This window comes from Mixophyes fleayi, chromosome 10 (assembly GCF_038048845.1).
Source record: "Mixophyes fleayi isolate aMixFle1 chromosome 10, aMixFle1.hap1, whole genome shotgun sequence".
Lineage (NCBI taxonomy): Eukaryota > Metazoa > Chordata > Amphibia > Anura > Limnodynastidae > Mixophyes > Mixophyes fleayi.
The window spans coordinates 53060251-53074128 of NC_134411.1; the positions used below are offsets into that span (position 1 = coordinate 53060251).

A 13878-nucleotide genomic window follows, 5' to 3' on the forward strand; every position below is an offset into this window, starting at 1 on the left:
AAAAGTCTTGGCAAAATTGTATAAAAAATGGAGTCTGTCATCTCTTGCATTAGCCTTAGGGATAAATAGGTCATGTATGTAGTGTTGTACAGATGTAATAAGTTGCTCATACATGCTTGGAGTGTAAAGTTGAATATTACATCTCTGGTCATTTGTGTTATTCCTGATGATTCAAAACATGTGTGAGATCAAAATACTACCCATAATGTGAATGGATGAACCATCCTCAGTGTACCAAACACGTGTGATCTGTATTTGTGTGGTAAGTAGCAGTGAATAAAGTATTTCCAGTATAAAATATAGACAATGAATCTGAGCCAAATCTGAAGCACTCATGAATCTAATGGGAATCTAAGGTAAATGTTAAGAGAGTTCAAAGATTAAACAACAACATCAAATTCCTCGTACCTGCCCATCCAGGTATAAAAAAATATCTTAACTAATAGAAAATATAGTTGAAATACCTGGAAATAAAGTGTTTTCTTTAGCCAATGAAGATGCCACTGGCAAACCCATTACAGTGCTAGAGAGTTGCAGATAAGAATTGTGTTCAACTTTAAACTAGTTACAAGCCAGATGTAATTACATTAGTTTCATTAAAAAATTCAATACATTCCAAAATTCAGTTATGAGTTACCTTCCTCTATGTGCTTGGTAGCATAAAGTGAGTTGACATTCTAAGTGCCCAATAAGGCATCTTCAAGAATTTCAGGTAATGCCATCAATTAGATTTTTTGAGACTGAACCAAAGGTTCTAAATAAAAGACCAAAATCTGAGCAAGTGGTTTTGAATGAAGAGGTTCTACATGCAGGAGTACCTCTGCATCCCAGCATGTTTAGACTGTGTACATGGTTTCCTTGAGACCCTTTGACTCAGGTATTTTCATTAGCAATGTGAGGGCAGGACTAATAGGCTGTTTTGGATTGGTTCAGGTGGGGTTATTAGGCACTCTGTGTCATTCACTCATGGCCGGTTATAGTGTATGCTACCCTGGCGTTCGTGCACAGTATTATTTTAGTCTTCTTGCATTTTGACTCTGCTAGTTCAACAATGAATCTATCTGCTGCCTATACCAACCTTGTCTTATTTAAAGTTTACTTTTGGATGCCGTCTGCGCTGACCTCAGCTTGTTATAGATATATTTTGGTCAGTCACCTGCTCTGACTTTGCCTCAGTTACTCTGGTTTGCCATTTGCACTGTCTTCAGATTGTTATGATTTTTCTTGCCTGCTGCTCTCACTGGCTTCAGCTTGTTACAGGAATTCTGGTACTTGCACAGACCTCAGTTTGTTGCAGTTCTTCCTGCCTATTACTCACATCAAATTCTATTTGGTTAGTCCTTGTTTTTTTTGCATGTATGTATTGCAGTTTGTAGACTGCTGTTTAGTATTATCAGGTTATAATCTCCTATATTTCCTTGTATGCCACAGCCAATAGATATAAACTTGTATACCATAGCACAAGACCTGGGAGCAACTGAGTACCGGTGAGCCTTTGTCTTGTCAGAACTTGATAGTACATTAACAACTGCTATGTATAGAAATACAAACTATTCTTTGTTATTATCCATTTCAGTTCTATGTTTCTGATTACCTGATCAGATAGATTATAAAACTGCTGCTGTGTATATTCTGGTATATATAAGAATGTGAGCCATTACGCCGTAATTCTCCCACTACCTGGGAAGAAATCAGGACATCTAAATCTAAATTAGAGATTTATAATCTTTGAATAATACTTACAGATTATTATCTTTATTCCTTTCAATTTATCTCAGCTACATATTACACTGCAAAAAATACACACAGCACAACTACTGCACCTGACCTTACTATAGCCTCTCACCCAAACTGCCTCCTGTAAATGGTATTTAAAATAGCAAAATCTTTTATTTATTTTATTTATTTAACTGTTAAATACAAGTAATTTCAGAGGCCTGTATAAAATATTATTTACAGAGCTCCTTATAATATTTTACAGTCGGGGATGATTTAACTCATACATTTTGTTGGATACACAATACCTTTTTCATATAACATATATTTTAGACTTACTGGCATGTTCAAATTAAAATATTAAAAGCTGCTGTAGATTTTACAGAAACAAAACAAAACAAAACAAAATGTAAAATAGCTGAGGATATATTTCACCAGTGAAAAAAATGTGATAAAGAGATTTACTTTTATTTTGTTTTTATACTTTTTGTTTTTACAGAACAGGTGCCAGCCTTTAAAAATGATTTAGGAGCTCACAGCTCGATCCCAGCAACATCTGGGTAAGAGGCACACATGACTGTATTCCTCAGGGCTGTATGTTTAACACAATCAGAACTCTCTGTGGCTTCCTCTATACTAATAGAGGTCTCTCTTTTTATAGAAATCTCAATGACAAAGTTACAGAGCTGGAAATGAAGCTGAAGAAACTGCAGGAAGACCTTAGAAGGGTGAGGGAAGAAAAAGTCGTACATAAACATGAAAATGAGTCAAATACTTACTTTGGTGGGGGGGACATTTTTGGGATGCAGAAGTCACAATATGATCAGCGTTAATGGAGGTACACAACTTGCAGTCATCAGGCTGATGATAGCCTAATGGCAATATAATATATGTTAATACATGAATACATTATATATATTAAATATTTTTATATATAAATATATATATTAAAAGTAAAATCACAATTGCTCTTCTACAAATAGTTGAATTATATGTTTATCACATACAAATAGGAGTCTATAAAACATATAAAGTAAACATGAGCATGTTTACCTAAGAACCCTCACACGTCAGTGGTTCAATAGTTAGTAATAAGTATCAGTTTGATTACAAAGTATATGTTAGATGCCTGTATGCAGCTATGATGTACTCCACGGTATACTAGGGGGGTATTCAATTGATCACAAGTTTTTGGGTTTTTTCCCGCAGTGTTAAAAAAAAAAATCACCCGCGGGTTTTTAACTGCTATAGCGATCGTTTGTAGTTAACGCAGCTCAAAAACTCGTGCAATTTAATGGAAAAAATAGGGAACGCTGCCCCTGCGCGGTAATCATTGTGTTTACGAGTTTTTAGGGGAGGGAAGTGGAGTCTTAACGCGGTCGTGTATAACACAACAAAAAGGTTGGTTTTGCATACATTTTCATACATTAGAGGGCATAACACATTGATAATATCTACATTACAGTACTTTCTTTATCATATTTTTTTATTGACCTATTTTTTAACATAGAATCATCTATACCATGTCAAAACACATTAGTACATACATATTTGTACCAAAAACATACATGAATATAATTAATTAGTGATTTAGGTTTTTTTTTTATGTTTTTTTTATTTCATTATTTTTTCACAAGAAAATCAACTTTTACATGTTAGGCATTGGTGCTAAACATAGTTTAACTTTTTTTTCCACATTATTACATGATTTCAAATAGTTTTCAGAGGTTTCCTTATTTTTATCACACCCCAAGGAGTTGCGAGATAAAACAGCATATTTGCCTGTTTACCGCGCTGCGTTAAAAAACAATTTTAACAATTGCTTTTAACGCGGCTGCCTCTTGCACATCCTATACTTTCAATAGACCTTCTACTGGAGCGCGAGAGGACCATTTCATGAAAAAAAACTGAGCAGTAAAAATGGAATTGAATCGCGGCTAAAGTTAACCCACTCGAAAATGATAAAAAACAGCGTTAAAATGACTTAACGCAGTCTTAAAAAAAATCTCGTGGTCAATTGAATACCCCCCTTAATGTTCGAGGCTAAATTACTCACATATATTAGAAGCTGACGGAAAGGCATTTAGTTTTAATGTTCACTGCTGAAATTGAAAATAAAATAGAATAAGGGGCCTAATTATCAATCGTTCCCAGAGTTATATAAAAAACCCTTATCACTGCAATTTATTACAAAAATATTGCAGAGGAAGCTGAGCGATATTCAGCTGCCCCGGCAATACCGGCGTTGATGGGCCAGTCCCTGCAGTTATGCGCATACGTAAGACATATTACAAAATGTTTAATAATAGATCAAACATACTAAATTAGCCTTATACATGAAAATGCTTTATTCAAATAATAATGCATTTTTTTATGATTTTCATTTGTTATTAACAACCCAAAATGGAGATAGAGAAGATGTATTGAGGCAGTTCATTTACCTCTCACTATTGGAGTTTACCACTAGCAGTGTTATCACTGGCATTAATCCTTTGTTGTATAGGGCATAAGGAATAACAGATGTTTTTACCAGCAGTAGGGCTTTTTGTCCTTTGCTAAATTAGCCCCAAAAGAGCCTATGGGGTCTATTTATAATTGGTTAGTTAGTGGGTAGCACTAAGTATCCTTTTGTATCACTGTAAACCTTGCGCTGCTGGCGAATGGAGGAACTGACCCTTGTGTGGTTATTGCACATGCGCCGCTAAGGTCGCACATTAGCATAGCAATGGGAAGCGGCGATGGATCCACGGCGTCTACTCCAGTGGTTTTGGACTTCATTGAAAAGGTAAGGTAACACCATGCATTGCTGGAAATCTATGGGAACTGCAGTGACCAGCGTTAAACATGTTAAGGCAGGAGAAATCTGTAATTTTTCCTGCTTTAACGTCTTGATAAATTAAAAGACAAGCTGTGATGGCCATCTTTGACTCATTGCAGCTGAATAAATAGACCTCTAACTTCTCCTCCTGGTCAGTGGACTACATAGAGTTAGATGAACCAATATACCAGTATAGGAGGCTTGCGGTTACCCATGGCTCACAAGGCGATACCTCCACTATATTAAAGCCTCACTGTGGGATATGAAAAAGACTCCATGGGGTAAATGTATTACGCTGCAAATTTCTGGAGGGTTTGTATATTGCCTATAGCAACCAATAAGATTCTAGTTATGTCCGCCAAAAACTCACAGTTTGATGTGTTTACCCCAATATGTTACTATGCCATTTTTTTATTGAATGAGTAATAATAACCGTGATTTACATTAACCAATTTTTTTGGGCAGAATGATTTTCTTGTTAAATCTGTGGGGAAGAAACTTTATTCAGAATTTCATTGTGCATTTTAACACTTATTCTTTCACCCTTACTTTCACTTACGAGTTTTTCTCTCACATTATTAATTATCTGGATGTCACCCTGTCTGCCTCTGCTTGAAAGTATATAAATTCCAAAAATGTATCAAAACCCTGTGAGTACTAATAATGACTTTTATTATGATAGCAAGGATTGTAAGACTTAGCTTAATAATGTATTTTATGGTCAATTTAGGAAAATAAAGTGCAATTGTTCATCAAAGACTTTATTGAAAAAACACAAACCTTGTATAGCGCTGTCATAGCACAGGGATATCCATTGGATTTGTTGGATAAAGCTGTGCACAGAAATAAATCCCTTAAAAGGGATGGTCAGGAACAGTGTAGGGATCTGTGAACAGTATAACTGTCTTTATAGGCAGCACAGTGGCCTAGTGGTTAGCACTGCTGCCTCACAGCGCTGGGGTCATGAGTTCAATTCCCGTCCATGGCCTTATCTATGAGGAGTTTGTATGTTCTCCCTGTGTTTGCGTGGGTTTCCTCCCACACTCCCAAAACATACTGGTAGGTTAATTGGCTGTTATCAAAATTGACCCTAGTGCTCCAGGAAATTTCATAGGGTACAAGTTCTCTAAATTAAGAGCTGAGGTAAACATTTAGGGCCTGGTTCATTAAGGAACATAAATGCAGAAATGTGCCGTATTTTGCGTAAAATCGTACTGCGGGTGCTCAGAAAGGATTATACTTCACTGCACACAAGAACATCCAATTCATCTTCGATCTCAAAGGACACTTCCGACAACCTACAATTTCACAGGTGGAGCGTGGAGGGGCGTTGCGTGTGGTCAAGCTAGGGTGTGTCAAGCTCAAGCGCATGCAGCAGCACCCAATTCATGCTCTGGGCATCTCTAAGGTACGTGTTTTTCTGCCAAATCACTTGCGCTGGGAAGGTGTAAGTACTGAGCTATAATGGTAACGGTCATGTATGTATGCTAAAACATGTGTTTGCAATCAAGAGCAATGGTAAAAATGAATGTTATGTACAGTAGACATTCATAACATCATCATATGTGAATTCCATGGAAAAAATAAAAACTACTTTTTAAAAGAATGCTTTTTCATTGATGACTATATTAACAGGGAACAATAATTGATTTTTTTTTCTGTGCGTTCTGCAGGGACTTTATATTCATATGTATTGGACGTACTCTGCAGTGTATTGTGTCTGTCAGAACAGAGATACCTAGACCTGTATTCAGCAAGCGACGTTTCTTCAGATTCGCTTGCAGCTGAATATGGACGTGCCCAATTAACGTTCGTTAAAAAAAAAATGCACACTGTATTCGTTTTGCATTTCTTAGTGAATCAGGCCCTTATTGTAAATAAGAGATATATGTTTATTTATTTTTCTTCAGGAGAAGTATTTCAGATCAAAAATTGTATTAATTACAACACAATTTTTTTATGTACTTGAGTGTGGACCACAAGAACTTGCTGTTGCTTTAGGGAGCATCGTTGAAATATATTAAACAGTGTATAAAACCACGGTGCTCTTAGAGACTTTGTTTCTCACCATAAGAGTATGGTTGATTCTTTCAAATTGTCAAGGATAGAATGCATTTCAAAGTTTGTTTGAGAGAAACATTCTTGGGTTAGGTCCATTTACCCAGGCAAACTGAATGAGACTTTTAATCTAGCCTGTTAAGCTATATCAGGTGGCGTCTAACTATTGGAATACAGACATGGCCAAAAGTTCTGAGAATGACACATATATTATTTTTTACAAAATCTGCTACCTCAGTTTTTATGCTGGCAATTTGCATATACTCAAGAATGTCATGAAGAGTGATCAGATGAATTCCAATTAATTTCAAAGTCAGACATCAGGTCAGTGATTTTCTCATTAACACAGGTGAGAGTGTTTATGAGGACAAGGCTGGAGATCACTCTGTCTTGCTGATTGAGTTAGAATAACAGACTGGAAATTTTAAAAGGAGGGTGGTTCTTGAAATCATCATTCTTCCTCTGTTAACCATGGTTACCTGCAAGGAAACATGTGCAGTCATCATTGCTTTGCACAAAAAGGGCTTCACAGGCATGGATATTGCTGCTAGTAAGATTACACCTAAATCAACCATTTATTGGATCATCAAGAACTTCAAGGAGAGAGGTTCAATAGTTGTGAAGGAGGCTTCTGGGTGCTCAAGAACGCCCAGCAAGCGACATGACCGTCTCCTAGAGTTGATTCAGCTGCGGAATCGGGACACCACCAGTGCAGAGCTTGCACAGGAATGGCAGCAGACAGATGTGGGTACATCTGCACGCACAGTGAGGCGTAGAATTTTGGAGGATGGCTTGGTGTCAAGAAGGCTAGCAAAAAAAGCCACTTCTTTCCAGAAAAAAACATCAGGTACAGATTGATATTCTGCAAAAAGTACAGGGATTGGAATGGGGTAAAGTCATTTTCTCTGATGAATCCCCTTCCAGATTGTTTGGGGCATCTGGAAAAATGCATGTCCGGAGAAGGAAAGGTGAGGACTACCATCAGTCCTATGTCATGTCAACAGTAAAGCATCCTGAGACCATTCATGTGTGGAGTTGCTTTTCAGCCAAGGGAGTGGGCTCACTCACAATTTTGCCTAAGAACACAGCCTTGAATAAAGAATGGTTCCAAAACATCCTCCAGGAGCAACTTCTCGTAACCATCCAAGAACAGTTTGGTGACAATGCCTTTTCCAGCATGAAGGAGCACCTTACCATAAGGCAAAAGTGATAACTAAGTGGCTCGGGGATCAAAACATCAAAATTTTGGGTCCATGGCCAGGAAACTCCCAAGACAGGGAGGCGGGTGGACAAACAAAAACCCACAAATTCTGACAAACTCCAAGCATTGATTAGGCAAGAATGGGTGGCCATTAGGGCCATCTTAACCTCATTATGGGCCCCCGGGCAAAGCAGTGCACCAGGACCCCTATATATATATATCTATATCTATATATATATATATATATATATATATATATATATATATATATTTATAAGTTAACCCGTGCATGATTCTCATGCATTCTAGTCAAATTAAGCTACTTAAGGTGTTAAAAAGGTTCTTGTCATGCATTTGGGCCATAGCCCAGGCCTCCTCAGGGAAAGAGCGTTACTTCCCGACGTAAGCGCCCTTTTTTAACGTTGTTTTGTCCACATGTCACCACCTCATCATTCTTCTCCATCACCTCATCCTTCATCTTCATCACCACATCTATCCAGATGTCTATCCAGACACAGGGATCTCTCTCAGCGGTCCTGAGTATCACACTCCTCTCACTCTGTCACCCCCAGCAACCACCAACCACTCCCCACTGTCACCCCCGGCAACCACCAACCACTCCCAACTGTCACTTCTCCTTCAAGAAATATATATATATTTTTTTTAAATCTTTATAAACACTTTTAACAATTAACAAATTAAATTAACAAATTAAAAACATCTTAGTATACCAAATTTCAGCCCTTTCTGATTTTTTTTTTTCACACACACTAAGAATTTAGTAGGTCAGTGTATAACTCTGCCCAGCAGGTGGCGCTGCAGCTTGGTTTTATTTTTTCCACACACATACACACACAGACAGACTAACACACACCACTAGACATTTATATTATAGATATATATATATATTTATACATATATATATATATATATATATATATATATATATATATATGTGTGTGTGTGTGTGTGTGTAAAAAATAGGGGATTTTATATATATATATATATATATATATATATATATATCTGTGAGTTATCAAATGGTTTGCTCAGACACATACTGTAACTTAAAAATACTACTTATTTCTTATTCACATGAATAGTAATAGTCCATGCATAATTTTTTATAACATAGCTGTTCAACTTCTTTAGTGCAAAGGACCTTTTTATAGTCCTCATAGAGGGGTGCCCAATCAATTATATAAACCTTTTTTTGTAATATTGACAACTGCAACCTGTTAAAGGCTATAAAATGCATAAAATAAAAACAAATCACAATGCCTGCACAAATCTTATTCTAGATACATATATTCCCACATGTACATATTAGCAATACATCTATCATTGACAACCACAAACAATTCTACAGTATGCTCATCAAATATAAACCTGCAGTTATCAAAAGAAATATCCAAGAGGTGTTGCAGTGTGTACTTGTCCAAACATGCAGAATAATGATAGATACTGGTAATGTTATCCAACAGACAGAGCAATGAAAGCAGTGTGTGTGTGTGTGTGTGTAAAAAAAAAAGTGATTTTATATGTATATTTTTTTTAATTTTATTTTAAATTTTATTTTCAAATCCCCCTTAACTTACCTTTTAATCGGCTTGTTCTCCGATCCTCTTCTCTTCTTTTTTCCGATTCATTGCTGCTGCTAGTTTTCTCGCGCGCGCGTGTGACTCCTCCGTGCTGCGCTCCGCAATGAGAATGTCGGGCGTGATGATGTCATTCGAGCGCAGCATGAAGGAGGAGACCAGGGTGGGAGCCGGATTGCCACCTGACGTGACCGCGTGACCGCAAGGTAAGTATTTTTTAACATTTTTTTTGCAGGTTTTTTTTTCATTAAGAGCGCTGCCTCGGACGGGCTCAGTCGAAGAGACGGCCCTGGCGGCTATCAGCCAGTGTGTGGCCCAGAAGTTGATTGACAGCATGCCTGGGGGAATTGCAGAGCTCTTCAAAAAAAAGGGTCAACACTGCAAATATTGACTCTTTGCATAAACTTAATGTAATTGTCAATAAAAGCCTTTGACACTTATGAAATGCTTGTAATTTTACTTCAGTATACCACAGCAACATCTGGAAAAAAAGGTCTAAAAACACTTAAGCAGCAAATTTTGTGAAAACCAATATTCTCAAAACTTTTGGCCATGACTGTACATCAGATCCAACCATGTTAAACCTTGTACTTATTCATTAATTTGATTTATTTATTTTAATACATAAACTTTCAGTAATTTAAGTTTAATTCTTATTAAAGTTATTTAAGTTTCTCATGTTTATTTATTTATATGTTTGTTTTATTATGTTTATGAAAATATAAAATCTTTTATACATAGGTTATTTGCTACATATAAGTTGTGTATCAATGTGGTTGGGAATCTGGATTGGGACAGGGACTGATGTGAAATAATAAATATTCTCTGTAAACACTGCATATATTAATAACTGTTAACAAGTAATAAATAAATACATTTCAGTTATGACTGGCCAGACTTAGTAAACACTCTGGGCCTGAGTCATAAAGGAGATGAAGGCAAAATAGAAGTAAATTTGACCCTGGACAAATCATGTTACAATGCAAGGGGTGCAAATTAGTTTATTATTTTGCCATGTAAGGAAAATACTGGTTGATTTTTCTTGTAGCACATAATACTTGATAGTTGATTTAGGACATGCCTTATCCCAACTATAAATCTGACCCCACATTTTGCATTTATCTCCCTCTACAATGCAACATGGTATTGCCAAGGTGCAAAGTTACTCCTTTTTTTTAACTTTGATCTCCTTAATGGGTCAGGCCCTCTATTTCTTCTCCATAGATTTATCAAGAAAAGCATTTTGCCCAATGAACTATTGTAAATCAACGTATTAGCCACTATTTCATTCACTAAAGAAATGAAACACAGTGAGACAGTCACATGAAGCTTTATGTTTGACATTCTGCACTTAGACTGCTATAAAGTGGAGGTATCTTCTTGCAAGCTACAGATAAGCATTTGGCTCTTATCTCAATTGTAAGGCCAGAGATGGTCTGCTTTGAGAGTACATTCAAGCTAATCATAATGTTCAACTATAGGAACTCCATAACCCATAGAATGTATACATGCTCATCGGTACTCAGCTGCCCTCAGGACGTAAGCACGTACTGGTATTAGTATCTTATCTACAGCGCACCACAGTGGCAAAACAGAAGTGCAATATTGAAGACTAGACTAGATAATAAAAGCCACTCACAGTTGGTTGTCCAGATGTCCAGGAACTGAGAAAATGCTGACTGATGGCGATGATCAGACAGAGGGTAACAGCCAGTGGAAACCAATCCAAATATTACGTGAGATGTAAGTGGCAGGCAGGTAGTGTAGTCAAGTCCAAGCACAAGGTCAGTGGCAGACGGCATGCAAATAGCGTAGTCACGTCTCGGCACAGGATCAGCCACAGTGAACAAGTCAGGAGACAGGACCCAGGAACAGAATCTATAATCAGCAATAATAACTGGGAGAGACACTCATTACTGGCTGGAAGATGATGTTAACTATCACAGTGCTTGAATAGCAAAAGTTCATTACAAAGCAACACCTCAGATGGGTGAATGTTACTGCACCAATAGTGCAGAATCACAGATGTCAGGACTCTTAAGTTCTGACACAAGGGCATTGGTTCATCTCACTAGAGGTAAGACCGGTGTCTGCCGACTAAGAGAAGAACTTTGGTAATCTGACTATTAATATTTTCAGTTTTTTCAATTCAGCTGTGAACATTAATATTTAATGTCTTTCACTTGTAACACTTGCTATTCATTCAGCCTAGAAAATAATTTTACTGTCAAGTTTATCAAACTTAAATACAGACATTAAATATTTATTCTTGTATCTAATTGATACATGGACAAATTTAACATCAAAGTTAAATATAGACGTTAAATGTTTATTCTTGTATCTAATTGATACATGGACACATTTTATAGCTATTACTAACAATTGAACTACTGATTGCTGAGGGATCTTTCATGTTAAATATGCTATTTTTTCTATGTTCCCCAGATATTGAGCTTGCAGCTTGGTTGTAACATAGATTAGTGCCAATGTATGTACCACTGTACAGACTTATTTGGGATGTAATAAAATCATGGTTAAAGTATAGGAAAACTAAGAAGCTAATGGAAAACAAGTCAAATTGTAGAGTACAGAAGTAGGAAGGTAACATGAAAGAATAAAGATTGTAAGCTCTTTTGAGCTGGGCTCTCTCTCCTTCTGTTTCCACCACTTTTAACTTTGCTCTCCAGCCACTCAGCCCACCTCCTTCTTGGAGCTTCTGCCATCTGTCTCCTCTCGCTTTTCTCTGCACCTCTCAGTGGCTCTTACCTGTCAGCCGCACCCACCCTCTTGGGCAAAGGTTTCCAGCTTGTGCCAATATCCCTCACCCTTAACCTTTCGGCCTGTTTCTTTAGCTGTGCTTTGAACTTCCTAAGTTATAGTGCTTATTGTTAACTGTACCGTGCTGTTTTAGCTTGTTTGTCTCTGTACGGGGCTACGGACACAATGTAACTCCCTATAAATAAAAATTATTATTATTATTATTATTATTATTATTATTATTATTATTATTATTATTAATAATAATAATAATAATAATAATAATAATAGAGAGAGGATAATGAGGTGGAAGATTAGTACAAAGAAAGAAAGAAAAAGTACCATAAATCATGAAATTGGAGGCAAGCATTGTTAGTTTGGAGAGTAAGCATTACATATACAAAAGTTGGTGAACAGTGGTTATGAATAGAGGACAACATTCTAAAACTTTGGTTAATATTCCAGAGGTAGTATTAATTGCATTGTATTTAACTTTTGTGCAGGAACAAGAGGGAAGAGCACAGCTTCAGGCGGAGGTCCTGAGTCTTAAAAGAACTCAAGAAGAAGCATTCACTGGAACTTTGCCCCGTGAAGGTGGTGCCAAAATACTCAGGGGTGGAGTCAACAACTGTGAAGGAACTACCAATGACTGTGCAAAAGTAGCAGAGGACTGAATAAAGAAAACAAGAGATGGGGGAGCCATGTCATTAAGGGTCAGTGAAGTGAAGACATAGAAGGCCAATCCCACGTGAAAAAAAAATGATCAGGAGGCTTGAAAATTTAGTAGGGGGCAATGAATGTGCAGAAGGAGGTAATTGCTGAAGTGTGACACAACTGAAAAAATAAGTCAAACACTGAATTATTTAAGTGTACACATGTGGCAAAGGCAGAGAACCACTAACAAAGAGACTTGTCTTAGACGAAGAAACAAATAAATGAGGTAAATAATTCAGAATGTTTAAATGAAGAGATGGTGAAAGCTTTCTAAATTACAAAGCAAAACATTGACACATCGAGTGGGATGAAGCAAGTGAGACTGTTCACATAAACCCACTGTAAATTCAGGTATGGATTAAAAACTGTGAAGGGTTAAAAAAACATGCTGTCCAGGGGGAGATATTTGCAATGAAAAATAGTGATGGGGAGTTCATTTCTGTTGTGGGGATAATGGAGGGGTGTTTTCTGATGAGATATTGTCAAGGAAGGATGACCTACATTAAATAACTTTGTACATACAGTACATAGAGTATAAATGTCTTCCAGTCATCACCTTTAAAACTCCTGCCATCATGAATGTATATGTGGGACAATAAAGGGTGATAATTGTCTGAAATCTGATATCAGTGTGACTAAATGTAAAACAAGTCCCCACACAACAAGGACAGGTATGAGACAAGTCATATGTAGAGGGTGTGACTAAAAAAAGAGAGATGGGGGCAGCTAATAGTCTCAAAGTAGTAGAACTTCCACCCATTAAGGACAAAACACACAAAGCATTGTATGGCAGATATGTCTTTTCATCCATCTAGATACAAGGAACTATATCACTAAAATGCTAGGTTTTATATGTCATATGTGCCCGGAATAATGCGCTTGTCTCATGTCAAGTAAACACACAAAAACTAGGGGTGAGCGGTATTACGGTAATAGTAAGCCGGATTTCAGCTCGCAGTTCCCTGAGCCGCGAGCTGAAATGCAGCTAGAAAAGTACCGTAATACCGGTATTATCA

The 13878-nt window shown here is 37.0% G+C and overlaps 1 protein-coding gene across 6 annotated transcripts in view; it reads left to right on the forward strand.

Annotated features, from left to right (window-relative positions):
- The window catches only part of SIPA1 (signal-induced proliferation-associated 1), a 78140-nt gene extending 64659 nt beyond the window's left edge, over positions 1 to 13481 (forward strand). For 4 of the 6 annotated variants that reach the window (XM_075188760.1, XM_075188759.1, XM_075188761.1 and 1 more), the window contains 3 exons: positions 2216 to 2276; positions 2378 to 2444; positions 12652 to 13481. In XM_075188760.1, coding sequence (XP_075044861.1) covers positions 2216 to 2276; positions 2378 to 2444; positions 12652 to 12822 — 299 coding nt within the window. In that variant the 3' untranslated portion in view covers positions 12823 to 13481. The remainder of the gene's footprint in view (positions 1 to 2215; positions 2277 to 2377; positions 2445 to 12651) is intronic. The other 2 variants (XM_075188764.1, XM_075188763.1) reach the window with 2 other exon arrangements.
- Positions 13482 to 13878: the final 397 nt, after the last annotated feature.